This window comes from Gasterosteus aculeatus, chromosome 2 (assembly GCF_964276395.1).
Source record: "Gasterosteus aculeatus chromosome 2, fGasAcu3.hap1.1, whole genome shotgun sequence".
NCBI classification, from domain to species: domain Eukaryota; kingdom Metazoa; phylum Chordata; class Actinopteri; order Perciformes; family Gasterosteidae; genus Gasterosteus; species Gasterosteus aculeatus.
In genome coordinates, this window is record NC_135689.1 from 13,665,965 (window position 1) to 13,681,786 (window position 15,822).

The 15,822-nt window shown below is 45.0% G+C and overlaps 1 protein-coding gene and 1 long non-coding RNA gene across 14 annotated transcripts in view; one reads left to right on the forward strand and one right to left on the reverse strand.

The window, feature by feature from the left end:
* Positions 1 to 1,552: 1,552 nt before the first annotated feature.
* On the reverse strand, positions 1,553 to 4,492 carry LOC144384557 (uncharacterized). The gene is made up of 2 exons (XR_013451351.1): positions 3,967 to 4,492; positions 1,553 to 2,073 (listed from the first exon to the last, which is right to left on the reverse strand). It is a non-coding gene; the product is annotated as an uncharacterized LOC144384557 (long non-coding RNA).
* A 250-nt stretch (positions 4,493 to 4,742) lies between these two features.
* The window catches only part of prdm16 (PR domain containing 16), a 155,110-nt gene continuing 144,030 nt past the window's right edge, over positions 4,743 to 15,822 (forward strand). For 9 of the 13 annotated variants that reach the window (XM_040192759.2, XM_040192761.2, XM_040192763.2 and 6 more), the window contains exon 1: positions 4,743 to 5,082. In XM_040192759.2, coding sequence (XP_040048693.2) covers positions 5,046 to 5,082 — 37 coding nt within the window. In that variant the 5' untranslated portion in view covers positions 4,743 to 5,045. The remainder of the gene's footprint in view (positions 5,083 to 15,822) is intronic. The other 4 variants (XM_040192760.2, XM_078084009.1, XM_078084005.1 and 1 more) reach the window with 1 other exon arrangement.

Consider the following 15,822-nt stretch of genomic DNA (forward strand, 5'->3'; position numbering starts at 1 on the left):
GTCGTGATGTTTGATAATTCGTTGGATGAAATTGTGAAACACAATATATTTACGAATCCGCTGTAATTTCCACTGGTGCCATTACTCCTTTTATGCACAAATAGGCAGCAGTGGGCACCGAAAACATGGCAATATAACCAGTGTGGTCGGGAGTAAATCGACAAATAGTCGCAATGTATAAATTCACAAAAACTTTACGGCCAAAAAAAAATCTAAATTTTCATTCACGGATTCAAAATCGACCCCTCTGTTTTTATCAAACGCTGTTTTGAATCATTGCATATTTTGGCCTCTCTGTGGCTCCTGTAGTCGCTGCCCTCTAACCTCTATCCATATTCCCGCTGTCGGAGCTGTGGCGTCTCTGACAGCATGTTAACAACACCGCGAGAGAAGCCCGTTGGATTAGCGGTCAGATTTCCCATTTCCCACAGACGCCCAAGGTCCTGAACCCAATTAATGGCTAATAATTACCAAGGCAACTTCAGTGTGACCGCTTCTGGGGACACCTTTTGGAGGCAAGGAGGGGGGAGCGGCCTGCAGCGGGTTGCCCCTCCACACTACCCCAAGTACTACTATTAACAAAAGAGAGATTGGGATTTTCTAATTGGTCTGTGAGAATAAACACAGTGATGGAGATGGTAGTTTATTGTGTTCATCATTTCTATTGTTAGTCACGGCTGTTTTTTTTCCACCGGTACCTCCTCACGCTGGCGGCTCATCTATAGACTGTTGGTGCAAATAATAAACGGCGTGTGTGCGCGTGCGCGCGCGTGTCTAGCGTGCTCGCGTATAGGAGCGCGTGCCTTCACTCGCAGGAAGTCCCAGCACCGTGTCGCAGCTATACCGTGTTTACTCTCCCATTACTCCGACTGTGGCGGAATTGCAGTTTGCAAAGTCACAAAGCTCGAAGCGCTCACAAAAGGGCCCGCTGCGGCTTTTTGAAGCCCCCGGGCCCGCTCGTCCGCAGTCTGGGCCGCGAGGTGCTCCATTTCACATATCTAATGTGCGCTGATGTTATCTGCGCGCAACGTCTAATCCAGAGACCCGAAGCCTTTTCCAGCGTGGATAAAGCTTCGGTTTCAGTGTGTGTGTGTGTGTGTGTGTGTGTGTGTGTGTGTGTGTGTGTGTGTGTGTGTGTGTGTGTGTGTGTGTGTGTGAGAGAGCAGGGGGGAGTGGGTGGGTGGGAGGAGTATACAGTCACCGCAGTCCGACCGCACCAGTCCAGGGTGATAAACTCCCATATAGCCCCCCCCCCCAACACACACACACACACACTTCCTTCTTCTTCCCGATTGATGTTTATTTTTTCATTATTCGTCAAAGGTTCTGAAATTGACTTTATTCAAACCGCTCTCACTAATTATAAATAGTTAATCAATACTACCTATACTGTCGCATACATACATAGTTATTCCAGCCTCTTTGTCATAATTGAATAGTTTTCTGGATAATCTGACGCGTGATGTTGCCACTGACGCTTTGATTGCGTGAATGCGGGGTTCGTTTGTTATTTCTGGCATTTCTGTGTGAAAGAAAATACTGTGACACGGAACATGTCTGCCGCTAACTGTATTTTTTACAGTCAGGCTTCACTGTCAGTTCAGCTCCGCTGATGTGAACACTTCGTCGCATCTTTAATGAGATTAAGGAACCCAAACCGATTTGACGCAAATTGTGCCGCATTATTAAACTGCGCGTATGAAGGGGCCTCAGTGCGCGTGCCTTAAGGGCCGTATATGTGTTGTAGGAGCCGCGGAGAAAACATCTTGAAAAATACGTGCAGATTACTCGCCGCAGATGTCCAAATATGTTCTTAGAATATATTTATTGAGCGGTTTCCAGGTTAAACCATGAGGGCAAAATAATAGAATAAACCGACCAAAAGGCCTTTTCGTGTGCATTTTCATCCACTGGGCCGTAATGTTTTTGTTTGTTTGTCGCGTTGAGCAGTTAATGAGTCTAATTAGACGGAATAATAAACCGGGATCGTTCCTGTGGATGATTGAACAGCAGCAGCACACTTCTCTTCCGGGGGACGGAGCCAGCGGCGCTGCCTTCACGTGCTCCCTCCAGCTGCAGGACAAAAGAGGGGGAGAGGAAAAAAAGCCACAATTCTGAAGAGCAAATAGGCGACGGTTCTCCGGCCCAGACGTTCCTCCGTTTCCACAAACCCCTTAAAGGTCAACGCTTAAATGACGCAGAAAAGAATTTCCCAACGGGCCAGTGTCGGAGAGCAACACTTTTACTTTGCAGGCGTAATCACAGTTAATTGCCCCTTTAAGAAGGTGTTGCACTATGTGAAATCATTTTGTCGGAGCCGATGAGCGAGAAATATTCAGAGGCCTGAACTGCGTCAGGCGGGATGATGGAAATAATTTCAACAAACAGGAGGGGAGGGGGGGGGGGGGGGGGGGCAGTTCTGCTGAATGCTCCTTTTTCTTCAGTTTCCTCTCCGACTGAAACGACTGAAAGCTGGACGAAGGACGCGGTATCGATAGAGCCAATCGATTGAGACAATGGATTATTGATACCTCGTCGCCACGCGCCCACGCCTCCGTCAGGAGAATTAACAAAACCTTTGTGCAGCGCTGCTGTTCTCATCAGTTATTATTCCATTATCCATTTCTCGGGTTTTTCTGCACTCTTACCTGCGCAGCTGCCTTCAAGGCCGTGTAGCGCGACCACTTTAAAATGGTAACTGTTGATAGGCTACAGTATTTTAACTTTTTTTTTCCCACATGAAAAAGCTAATGTTTAAGGTCTTTTAATGTGGTGGCCACCTCCTAACTCCTCACACTCCCTATGGGTACACAAGCACACTTCACACGCTTCCTTGCTCTCTTCAAAGCCAATAACAATAAACATTTCTCGCCTCGTGATGCCAACACAAACTCCCTAATATACAGATAATGAATGCTAATTACTGCTGATTGTTATTGAATAATGATCACGCGTTTCATTTGAATGCAACTCATGGGAATAGAACCCGCGGCAATTTCTGTCCAATAAAGGCGACGTGTTTGATTAACTCGAGCCTTTATTCAAATCAATTATTGTTTCACGTGCATGACAATGAGCAACAAGCTGCAGTTCAACCGCGAGGCAAGAAAAACAAAGAAATATCAGGCAGACCGCGATATATTTGTAATGGTTTAATGCCAACGTAATGTTCAGCAAAAGCTCAACATATGGTTACAAAAATGAATGCAAATAAAAAATGATGCAAATAATATTTATGATTGGGTATGCAAGTACCTATCCAATAAAAGTGTGGTGGGATTAGTGTGCACAGAATTGATCCCTACCGCTCTCCCAGCAGACTGCAGTTGCTCCATCACCACCGGCCTTTAATGGGCTCCAACATAGAGCCGCCTTTATTGTGCCAAACTAGACGGAAACCATTCCCATATGACATGTGGGTCCAGGCACCGCACGGATATGACGACCTGCCTACCACCATCAGTCAAACTGGACTTTATTGTATAATAAAATACCTATTGTAATACCACAGCTTCTACAAAGTATCCTTTTGTTTATTTTTCGAAGTTAAAATTCCATACTTTTTGGATACAAAATATACAATTTATTAATACATAGTATACAGTATTATATGAAACAATTATAATAATATGATTACTCTAAATATAATTATTAAAGCAACAGCAATTATTATTATTGTACTAATTATTATTAGCATTTAAATTATGACCTACAATTTCAAAATTAGATTTATTTTGCCTAATAAAATTACAATTTCGATATTACAAAAATAAGTAAAATTACTACAGCATAATTATGTAGTTATTCAATATTTGTCTAATTTCTTTAATTAATAAATATATATTAAATTACCTTGCACTCCTGAAGGCCTCACCCGACTGATGGTGTAGCATGAAGACATTCTCCTCGAACAAACAAACGAACAAACAAACAAACAAACAGGTGCAAGGCGAAAGTCATACTTACGAAGGGAAAGTGTGTCCAACTTCGTTCATTTGACTTTTTGCGGCACCATGGGGCCAACTGCAAACACGAACACTTCTCCGAGAAATATCTCCTGCAAATACAAACTTGAACATGAAAGGAAAAGAAAGGGGTGAAGAAAAAAGCCAATCGGATTCTGGCCGGTATGCGGACTCTTCTGGTGGAGCCTCCATAGAAGCGTCAAACGGCTGCTGTCCGCAGCTTGTCCTAAGGGCAACAAGGTTTACACACAGACACACACACACACACACACACGTGTGCACAAAAGTGGTCGCGCGCGCGCGCGCGCGTGCACACGCATACACACAATCATGTCACAGTCCGTAAAGTGCAACTCCAATCGGGTCTTGCACCTCTTACTCCTGCATGTGCAAAATAACGTCGAGCACTTTATCAGCTGCCACCTAAAGAAAAGGTTTCTGTTAGAACTCAGAATGGCAATTATTCAGATATCAATTTATGACAATAAAAATAATGTTATTATTGTGAAATAATAATAATAATTAGAAATACTAATACTAATTATTATTATTGTTATTATTAATATTAATAATAATAATAATGAATTATTTAATGTATAAAGAATATCCTCATAATCCAAATCATTTAACACAACTTCAGGTTAATTCCCAGAATAACACGACCTTGACCTCACCATACTTCACTGTGTCCACCGCCGGTTGGAGAAAACCAAGTTCTCGCTGTTAAGGGGGTAAAATGCAAGGAGGTGCTGGCAGGAGCTGAATGGGGAGGGTGGGTGGGGGTGAGGGGGTGGCAAGGGGGGAGGGAGGGAAGGTGAGATGGTGAGGAGAGAGCAGGAGGAGGAGGAAGAGGAGGAGGAGGGGAAGAGATAAGTGATCTAAAGGGGAGACGATAGGACAAAAAAAGTGATGATGATGAATACATTGGAAAGTTTTTTGGCCCCAGCGAGGGTGTCAGATTGAATGGCCTGTGCGCATGTGCGAAGGTGTCCAAACTGACAATGCTGGTGAGATGAAGATAGTGTTGTTGCTGCTTCTGGGCTCACGGAGGACGACGAGAGGAATCTACAAGCCGACAAGATGAGATCCAAGGCGAGGGCGAGAAAACTGGCAAAAAGTAGGTCTTCCCTTTTTCCGCTTCTTATCGCTCCCAGCCGCCGGCTCCAAACTCGTGTTTGTGTAGATGTCCAACGTGTCCCTGTCATTTGCCATATCCTTAAGAGAGGAGGGGGGCGAACTCTTTGTCCACAGTTAACTTTTCTGCTACAGAAATAAAAACGCTGTCCCGCTCCGGCTGCTCACCCCCGTTCCTCCGCGCGCTGCGGTCTCGTCCTTGTTGCTTCCCCGCGTCACAAAGTTTTCATGTGATGAAAATTGCCGCTGGTGCTTTGCGCTGATTGCACTGCTTTCCGGGCTCTCTGTCGTCCCGAGCCGAGCCGCAACTTGTAATTTGCTCGTTCGGTGGTGTCCGCGCAGGGCGCAGAATCGTTCGCCGAAAGTTACCAAGAAAGTTGTCGCAACGGATGGTCACTTTAAAATATATAGAGGGGGAGCCGTGCGAGTCCTGAGAAATCACATTCCCGGCTTTAGAAATAGTGGGCGCTGTGGCACCGCCGCTCTGCTGCGCAGTCCGCAGCGCGCTGAGCGCACCACGCCGACATGTGCATTTAGAGGGGAAGACCGAGAGCCATATTTTAATTCAGTTTATTTTTTGCTCTTTCCCGCTTGCAACGCACAATACATCTCTGTACGGCAACTTTTTATTCGTTTTGTCCCGGGGCCCCTCCGACTGCTGCCGACTGGTTCCTCCTCCAGGGAAATGCCAATCAATAATGCGTCTTGCGCAAGAAAGCGCCCGACCACTTCTTCGAGGACTGCTGGTCGCGTCACACGCGGGATTCGCGTATTCAGTTTTGCGAACACGAGTAAACTACTTTGTTGTCTGAGGTGGAGCTTGTCTTTTTACATTGTGTTTATTGTTGGTGGTTAGGTTTAGCAGTCGCCCTTATTTGCGCCATCTTTATTTATTCCGCACGCATGCATTTTGTTTTCTGTACGCCTCATTGTGTGGGACAGTCTGCTTTTTATCCACAATTCATTTGAAAGAATGTCGCCTTGCTTTGTTTGGGCCTCTTGGCATTTGCTTTCGCAATGTCTTCGTGTTGTTATATTTTATGAGTTTGCAGTTGTTTTGTCAAAATATATCGATAAAATAAAGGGCATATTTGTCCGTGGATTTATCCCCTTTAGAGCAATTACAGCTAAAATGATTCATTTAAAATATATGGCTTCCTGTTATTATTTTTATATACACACATACTTGTTGGGCATGCTCGATTTCATGTTTACAGGCCTTTAAAAACTTTGTAACTTTGCCAAAACCACTGACCCGCTTAATTCAACGTGAACCTTGATCTTTATACCGCATATTATTGCGGATTAAAAAAATCCTGGTTTTCACATATGTGACCTTAGGTGATTTAAATGTATTTGTACCGCTTTTAAAACAGTCGTGAAACCTGTTTAACTTCAATCGAGTTTGCACCCCAGTCTATTTCATAAATGTTAACTATTCTATATCTGATAGGATATTATTCAACGATCAGCAAGGGATTCAAATCATTTACGAGAATAAAATAAACAACACAGTTTTCTTGTTTGTTGTCATAACCGTATTATTCTTGCACGAGCTCCAGTGTCGGTCCCCGTTTAACGGAACGAAAAGCCACACGCTAAATGGACTACTTTGGGAAAATAGACATGTCGAGGAGGAGCCTGCTTCTTGCCAGTAATTGCACTTGGTCTCGATCTTTAAACGGCCTTGATAGTCTGTTGATCCGGGTGCTAATGAACTCAAATACCCGGCTGTGGGCTCCCTGACGTCGGACCACTGGAAGCCTCTGCAGCCCAGAGGCCTCCGATCTGCTGTGATGCGGCGGCAGGGGAGAAAAGCAGCGCACACATGGACGAAATGCCGCGTTCTTAACAATCAAAACATGCAGGCCCACAACTTTTGAACGCGACGCGTGGGAGTAATCCACCCTCCTTTTTTTACTAGCACTGAGGCGAAATACTCTGTTGCAGGCCCACAGATTGACCAGATGCGTTGTCGTTTTATTTTTTAGCCCTCGTGAATGTGTTCTTCTGTCGGCAGACAGCACACTAGCACATCTACAACGGGGGCACGCGCGTGTTTCCTTGATTAGAACGCAGTCTCGGGTTTGTTTGGGGGTCAGCATTCCAAAAACAAAACAGGCACTACATTTCTTGCTTGGTTCCACACGTGCACTGGGCCTATTGTATTTTATTGTTTCATTGCATGAACTGATTTTTTTAAAATGATTTTTAGAATGTTTTTTTCTCTCCTTATTTTAAAATATAAAAATGCTTTCAATTGGTTTAGAAACAAAATAAATGTAGTTGAGTGTAGAGTTTTTTCCCCCAGGGGTTTCAAGTGCACAGGTGAGACGCGCGCGCGCACACAAGCACACACACACACACACACACACACAAGCCTACACGCAATATACACACACGTAAACAGACGCTGTTCTCTCGCTCTACTGCACGCGCACAGCCACGTAACGCGCAGCCGCACGCTAATTCTGACCGCAACTTACACACGCCATTGATTTTCTTAACGTATTTCGGTCGCGGGGTTGTTTGCATTTATCAACTCAATAAATTAAATATCGCAACACGCGGGATATATATTTTTTTTTTTTTACCAAAAATATTTCTGCTTATTTTGCACGAATATGGCCCCAGCCCTCTGCTTACACCCAGCCACAATTCACAGTTTCCATATCATTCCCGCCTCAGTTTCCTGACACTCTCTTTCTTGGTCTATATTTACTAATTGCCAGATATCCTATTGGTCTTTGTGTTAAATGCCCCTCAGGCTGTTAGATGAACTCCCATGAACTTGGCCTGGCTCAACAGGTTCTGATGTTTTGACAGAAGTAATAAAACCCAACCCATAACACTTTAAAACCAACAATGGAAGCTATGTTAAACTGGCTAAACGCTCATGGTCCCCTTGCATGCTCCCGTGTATTGCTGCTATGTAGCTGTAACGTGTGGCCTCCAGCCTGAACATAGAACAATGACAGGATCATCAAAAGAAGAGGACATGTAATGGTTGGTAGAGACTGCAATTCATTTGCTGCTTTTCATGCACTTTTTGGAACTATGAACATGCCATGTTTTAGATTCTTTTATTTTGAAGTTGGAGCATCAGCGAGACCAGTGACTCTCGGCAGCATAAACAAGTTCACTTACCAATACTGTCGCTAATGGATAAAGGCTGACGACTATCCTGGAAGCAATTGCATTATTTTAATGTGAATGTCAGCAGGCGAAATGAAAATACTTGAGAGCTCTTGATTTTACCGCTGCGGAACCTTTCCTAGATACAACACGGTGGGAAACGTGAGCCTCTTGTGGTTCCTCAGAGCCCATTTGCATTCGTGGGTGTGATGATGTGAATGATCCCAGCAGCACTCTGAATCAGGCAACACCAGTTTTTCCGTTTTACGTCTTTGTCTAAAAGGACAAACTGTGACAGCTATGATGAGCACAGTCTTGTGAATCTTTGTTCCCACACACCGCAGCCATTCAGGGGATGCCAAATGTTTGTTCTGTGCAGTATTCTTTGTTTTATTTTTCCGGTTCTCAGAATACTTTTCACCATCCAATATGGAACACTACCTGCTTTGCAGTAATCCTTCGAAAATCCGGTTTGGGACACAGAAACGCTTCATTTACTTTCTTTAAAACGCTGTTGTTATTGTTTTTCTTTTTTCTCTCCGAGCACAGATTTTAGAAGCATCTGAGTCCATTTTTAAAAAATTGTGTAGCCCAACTAATCGCATCTATCCACATCTGACAGGGCCACATATGCTGAATACAGTACGTACTTGATGATGGAAGTTTGCGGGATGTGAGGTCCTAATCCCAGAATGTGCGCGTGCAGGATTCAGTTTAGTGTGCATTGTGAGCCGTGAACGCTCGTGCGTTTCTTTCCAAATATTCTATATTTAACAGCCATTCAGGAATACCTATTTTCTCTTCCACCTAAGCAGGTAATTACATGAAGATTTACAATACAAAGAATAGTTACTCTATGAATTACCGGAATTCTAAAGCTTTCAAGAGGGGTGATTCCTTTTATGGGAGCATATATTTCAAATGGGATATAACCCTTTTTTAAATGGTCTGTTTTACGACTGTTTCTCTGCCAAGTATTTAATGTTTTTCTTTCACTATCAGTGACTCCATCTCCCCCCCCCCGAACGGTGTGGGAGAGACTTTTTTTTTTATCTACAGGGAAGTGCTTTTATTGTTATTCAGTCAGTTGCTGCCGTAAATATGCTGCCGCCGCCGCCGCCGTTGTATTGTGTCCCAAAAGAGATGTCTCTAATCTGGAGTACAGGTGCCTTGAAATGTGATAATTATTTAGAAATGGGGACACTGGAAAGACACCTCAATGAGTCCCAGTGTACAAAGTCCTTGATCCCTCCTGTGAGTATGAGGTTGTTGTCCATTATTTAACCACTTAAAATAAAATAGTCTCTCATCGCCCTGCAGTGCAACACCTCGACGCTTTTGTTTGATAACGTTTTTGGGGGAACTTAATGTAACAGTCCGTATTCATGATTGTGTTAATATATGGGCCAATAGTCACAAATTCAAGACTCTTCCGGTATCCCACTCATAAGAGATATATAAATACATACATACAGACGCTTTGATTGTCGTTTTTTGGATTGAGCAGAAACTGCCACTTAAGCGCAATGTTGAGGTCACAGTGACTTCAATGTCAACGGAGACTCACCGAAAGCTTGGAAACATTTGACTGGCTCTCCTCGGCTGCGTGACACATGTGCTCGCACACATTGAAGCCATACACACACATTCAGATGGGTCCTGAACAGACACACTCAAACACACACACACACACATGCACCTACCTTAGTGGTGACAGATTTTTGGGCAATGTTAGGATTTAACCCCAATCAATCACAAACTAGAAAGGTTGAGTGTAAATGTCATCCAAACAGCAGGAGCTGGCACTGTTGGGTGGCTAAATACGTGTGTGTGTGTGTGTGTGTGTGTGTGTGTGTGTGTGTGTGTGTGTGTGAAAGAGAGTGAGTGGTCCCTTCACTGTTCTGAGCTTTGACCTTGGCTCAGCGATGGGTGGGCACCTCTTACACCTGGACAGCCCCCCGAACACACACACACACACACACACACACACGTTTTAGCCTCATGCTTCCTGCCTGGTCTCATGCTGGCAAAATCCAATTTTGAGTTGACATACAAATACCAGTGCATTAAGCTCTTGCACATGTCTCTAAATCCCATTCATTCCAATGATACATTGACCTCACATCATCCAGTTGGCAAATACATGCCTTTCTCTCTGCCCTGCACTATGACCTCACTCGCCATGCTTGTAAAAACACAGCAATCTCCCAATCGTTTGGCAGACTGCGACGAGCCCGAGAGACTTTTGAGATACATCCCGCGATGTTTTCTTTTTTCGGCAGCCCCCTGTTTTCTGTCTCTCCTCATACACTCCTTTTCCAGCCTGCAGATGGGGGAAGGGTCTTGTTAAAAATAGCCGAGCAGCGTTTTCGGGCAGCGGAATGTGTTGGCGAAAAAAAGGGGGTTCAAAGAATGAAAAGCCATTACACTGCAGCTAAATGCATTTTGTGTTGACCTGTGGCTGCTTATCGAGTTACGCCGCTCCACTGCCGCGGCTAGAAGACTCCATCCAGCTTCACAGGGCTAAGAATACATGTCGGCCGCTGGAGTCATCGCACGGGACATACCTCGTCCTTACTATGGAGTGTACTGATTAACGGCGAATGATTATCTCTCTGTGCGTCTGATTGCGAAACTCCTGCTGCCAAGCAGTGTGTGTTGTTTGCAAAACAAGGGGCAAATGTGTCGAGGTCCTAATTAGCGCGTTTTAGCAGCCCTCATGATTCGCTCCTGCATTGAGACTAGTCTTATCTGGGTCTAATCCAGATTTGTTTGGTATTAGCCTGCTCACTTTCTCCTTATTCTCTTTCTCTCCTTTTATCACGCCATTTGTTCTCCGCCTGATCTTTTCCTGTCACCCATTCCAGAACGTCCTGTTCTTTATGTTATCCCTGCCGCGTTCCCTCTTCTCCGCACAGGAAGACTGTTTTGGTGTGAAGAGAAAATTTTGCTGGGTGATAAATATATATATATTTTTTTCATTTTTACGCCCAGGCACATTACAAGGATGTGATCTTATAATATTGTTTGGCACATATCTGCTGTCAACATTATGAAGGCAGAGCAAGATATCCAATACACACTAAATAAGTTGTTTCACACACATTAACAGTCTCATTTAATGTACCACAGTGGAACACTGTCCATTGGTTTGGACTGTATTGTCAATTGCTATATAATGATTTTGACATTTTCTATTATTAGCACTATTAATACATGGCTTTAAGCCGGTGGGATGAATCTGTCTGATCAATGTGTGTACAGAAGCAGAATATAAAGTTACATACAGGAACATTTTGTTTACCTGCACTACATGTAGTTACCAACTTATGTGGTGAAAGGTGTCGCTTTACTGTCAGGGAATAACACCGTACAAAACTTCCAGAAAGTTTTATTTTCCTCCACTTTGTTTTGCATATTAAAGATCATGTCTACACACACACACACACACACACACACACACACACACACACACACACACACACACACACAAAGCCTCCAGTCCTATTCCCAATCTGGCACTGCTGATTATGGCTCATCCTGTCCAGATATGATAAGAAGACCAACTGCTCTGTCCCCGAGCGCTCGGCCCTACGCTGCTTCTGCTCCCCTTTCATCAGCCGGGGCTCCGTCCTCACTCGCATCCCTCCCACTCGCCGCCTTTCACGCTGTGTTTCGTCATTACCACAAAGATGGGCACGCAGTGTCTCATTAAAGCGGATTAAAGACATCTCCGTGTCTCACGGGGGCCGAGCGGGGACTTTTCTATTCTCCAGTCACCCCCCGGCCCCCCCCGCCCTTTTTCCTCTCTCAGAGATCAGGTTCTTTGATTGGACCAGATAAAGACTCCTTTCATGTCGGTGGGGACGGTTAGCGATTACACTGTCGAACCCGTCGTTTTGGTGGGTTTGACAAATTTGCCATGCTGAGGTGGGGGGGGGGTCGCTGTGGGGATTGCATTGGGGAGGGGCAGTGTACAAGGAGATTCCCCATAATTGAGCCGTCATTATCCAGTGACCCTGCCAGGCGCTAGCGCGTAGAGGCTCGCCGGTTCTCTATTTGTTTAATACTTGGCTAACTTTCTTTGTGAGTATGATGGATAGAAAGAGACCGAGGGGGAGAGTGGCAGAGGGGTACCGGTCCCCAGATGAATGCCTCTGCTTATTTCACCGCCTGTCTTGAGCGCTGCTGTCCATGAAAATTGGCTCCACTACATCACCGCTGCAAGTTTCTTTTTTTTTCTTTACCCAGCTCCTCCCTGGTGCAACACAATTAGGCCCATATCACCGGCTGCCATTTATTTTCATACAAAATGGAAACTGGTGGCATGTTGATTACTGAACTCCCCCCGGGACAAAGAGCCACTATTGGTGTGGTTTAATTTCATTAAGTAGAGTGTGGCGCACAGAATAAATATATTAAGAGCTCATTCAGGCCCTCCATTTACCTCAGCCACTCTGTATGCTAAACAAATCCTTAGGTGTTACAGTTGTTGTGGAATTGGATAAATTCACATCAAATTGTTGGGTTTAAATGAGGCGCATATCCATGGAGTTGATGCTTCTGTTCTCCGATGTGTTTGATACTTTTAACATACATCAAATATCATCCAAACATTTTCCTTAGGCTTTTGCCAACTGCATATTCGTAATGTGGGTCAGAAAGATGTCCGGTGTGAGAGGTCTTTCCCCGGTGGGATAGTGTGGCTTTATTAGCCCAGATATTATGATGAAGGAAGTCAGAGCTCTCCTTGTTAACCTGCAGTCAGATTGGATGTGAAGCGATGAGTAAGGCAGAATGTGTGTGTGTGTGCTTGCCTATTTGCATGCACGCACTTTGTGTGTGTGTGTGTGTGTGTGTGTGTGTGTGTGTTTGTGTGTGTGTAGGTGTTGCTTGGGTTCTTAGCTAAAACATTTCAAGATGGCCCATTAGCCCGGGCAGGCCCGTCCCCTCCCGACACTAGGATTCCTCTGTGCTGACCCCCTCTCCTCCACCTCTCAGCCCCTCTGTCCCAGAGGCCCTAGCCCCATCCTGCCAAGTGTACGGTTCCAAAGTAACGATGAAGCTGCCTGCGTGTGAAAATATTGAATTGCAAAAACATCCCTGGGTGAGAGGGTGTGTGAATGGAGCTTTCAGCACCGGGCCCGACCCCGGCCCTGTGCTACTGACTGACGGACAACAAATGGCATTTTGTGTCCAGAGAAGGAGAGAGAGAGAGAGAGAGAGAAAAGAAAGAGGGGAAAGAAAAGAAAAGAAGAAGAGAGACAGAGAAAGTGTGTGTGTGTAGGGGGGCGGATTTCACTCTGGGGCCCTATATGCAGGTCTGAAATGCCTTATCACATGACCTGTCTGACCTTTGGCCCTCACTCAGCTGAGGCTGTCAGGCTGCTCTCCAACGAGGAGCACAAAGCCTCACAGCCTCAAAGACCACCATTCACCCCCCCGTGCAGCAGTACTCCAGAGGTAATAGGTAAAAGTAATGTCAATGACCTCCACTTTCCTTCGCCCTGCAGGAGGGCAAAACTCTTAAGATTCGTAGATAATGTCAAAGGTAGGAAGTAGCCGTCCTTATCCACTGCCTCTACTTAGCTTCAGCAAACAGAACCACAACATCTGTTGTGGTCAAACTTCTGAGAGAGATCTCATATTCCCATGTGTCCAAAATACTGTGTGTGTGTGTGTGTGTGGGGGGGGGGGGGGGGGGGGCATTATGTGAATTTCTGATGTCTCAGCACAGTGACGGGGTCACATTATGACCATAACCTCCTGTCCCGCCTTGCAAGCCACACACTGGCATCTCTCTCTGTGTGTGTCTCTCCTGACCAGTCCTAGGATTCTTTCTTCTCCTCTCTCTTTCCCTTCCTTTTCTGGAACACTGGAGTTTTTCTCTCTCTCCGGCCTCCTTTGAAAAGATGCGGCGTCTTTGTCGGGCCTGATAAAGGATGCCATAGTTCCCCCTTTCCCCTTCTTTGTGGCCCGGGGCTGGCGGCTCCTGTAGAAGTGCAAATGGTATCCTCTCGGAGGGGCTATCCCCGCGGGCCCTGGAGGGCCCTCTCTCTCCTCCAGGCTTGGCTAATTACCACCCTGCTCCCCCTCCACCCCCACCAGCTCGCGGGTCCCTGGAACCATGGACGGCACATTCCCACAACCAGCACCTGGCCCTCCTTTCTCCTGGCCCGCTTTGATGGCTGACACCCCAGCCTACCCCTCCCTCCTTCCTCATCCTCTTCTTCTCTCCGCCCCACTACCTCATCTCCCTTTCTCTCCCACCCTTTAACTTTTCCCTCTCTGACTTCTCTCTCTCTCTCTCTCTCTCACTGACTCTCATTACTGGAGGTTTTAAATTGCTTTCTGACCCTGACACTCTGTTCTTGCTGAAAAGGGAGATGTTTGATGGGGAGCGCAGCGGATGTTGAGCAAGAAATGGAACAGATGAGGGAAGCAGTGTACGGTTGTGTTTGTATGCCTCTATAGTCCCTTAGGGATGAGGGTCTTATCATAGAATATTTAACACGACTTATTAAATGTTTGGCTACACGATTGGTCTGGCAATCAAAGGTCTCTGGTCTGTAAAACTTGACTAGTGGTTCGTTCAGATTAAGTTGATATATTACCGCAGTAATGCACACACACACACACACACACACACACACACACACACACACACACACACACACACACAAGCACAAACGCACACAATTACACACACACCAATATCTAATTTAGTTGCATATTTGCTAGCTACCAGCCGTAGGCCTAATCAATAACCTGCCCCAAAGGATTTCACCAATTCATAGCTCGCCATTGTGCAGACCAGAGATCCCAGCGAGGCCATTTGGACAGTTTTCTGAGGAAAACAAATGGCTCTATTACAAGCTCGCATCTCTGCGATGCTCAGCGTGCTGCAGGCAAAGTACTCGGCCTGTATCAGTCTAATTGTATGTTCTCCACCCAGAAGACAAAAGACAGGTTTCCAGAGAGAAGTTGAATATGAGAACGGGCATTTAAGAATGATATTGTTTGACTATATTATTTAAATAGTTGCCCGTTGAACTGGCTGGATCTATCCAATAATATAAAAAGATTTTCAATATTTAATGTAATTTTGCTTGTGCTCATCTTACGATTATGAGTCATGAGTTATTGGAGAAGTTGGGAGTAGTCTGCAGTTTTTTTTTTTTTTTTTTTTACTCTTTCCAGTGAAAAACACAGACAAAACAAATCCCTGAGCAGCACAGCCTTGGTTGCATGAATCTAACTCCTAGCAGACGCAGGCAGTGGGTGGCACTGTAAGTTGCACAAACCCAGATCAGTTTGGCTTTTGATTTGTAAAACCAAACAACGTTAATACTGCTGGGATTTTAAATTTGTTGGTCAATACCACAAAAAATGCTTCCACTAGCTTTTAATGTATTCTCTAAGGTCTAGATGTAAAATCAAATAAAAAAAAAGCTTTTATTCTAAGTGTTATTAAGCATAGCATTTAATCCTACTTCTTTTCAATGGCAGTTGCATCTTGTCTCGAACATTGTCTGCCATCGAGTCTGAGTGTCTCTGTGCCGCCGCCCTTCCCCGGCCACAGCTGCCC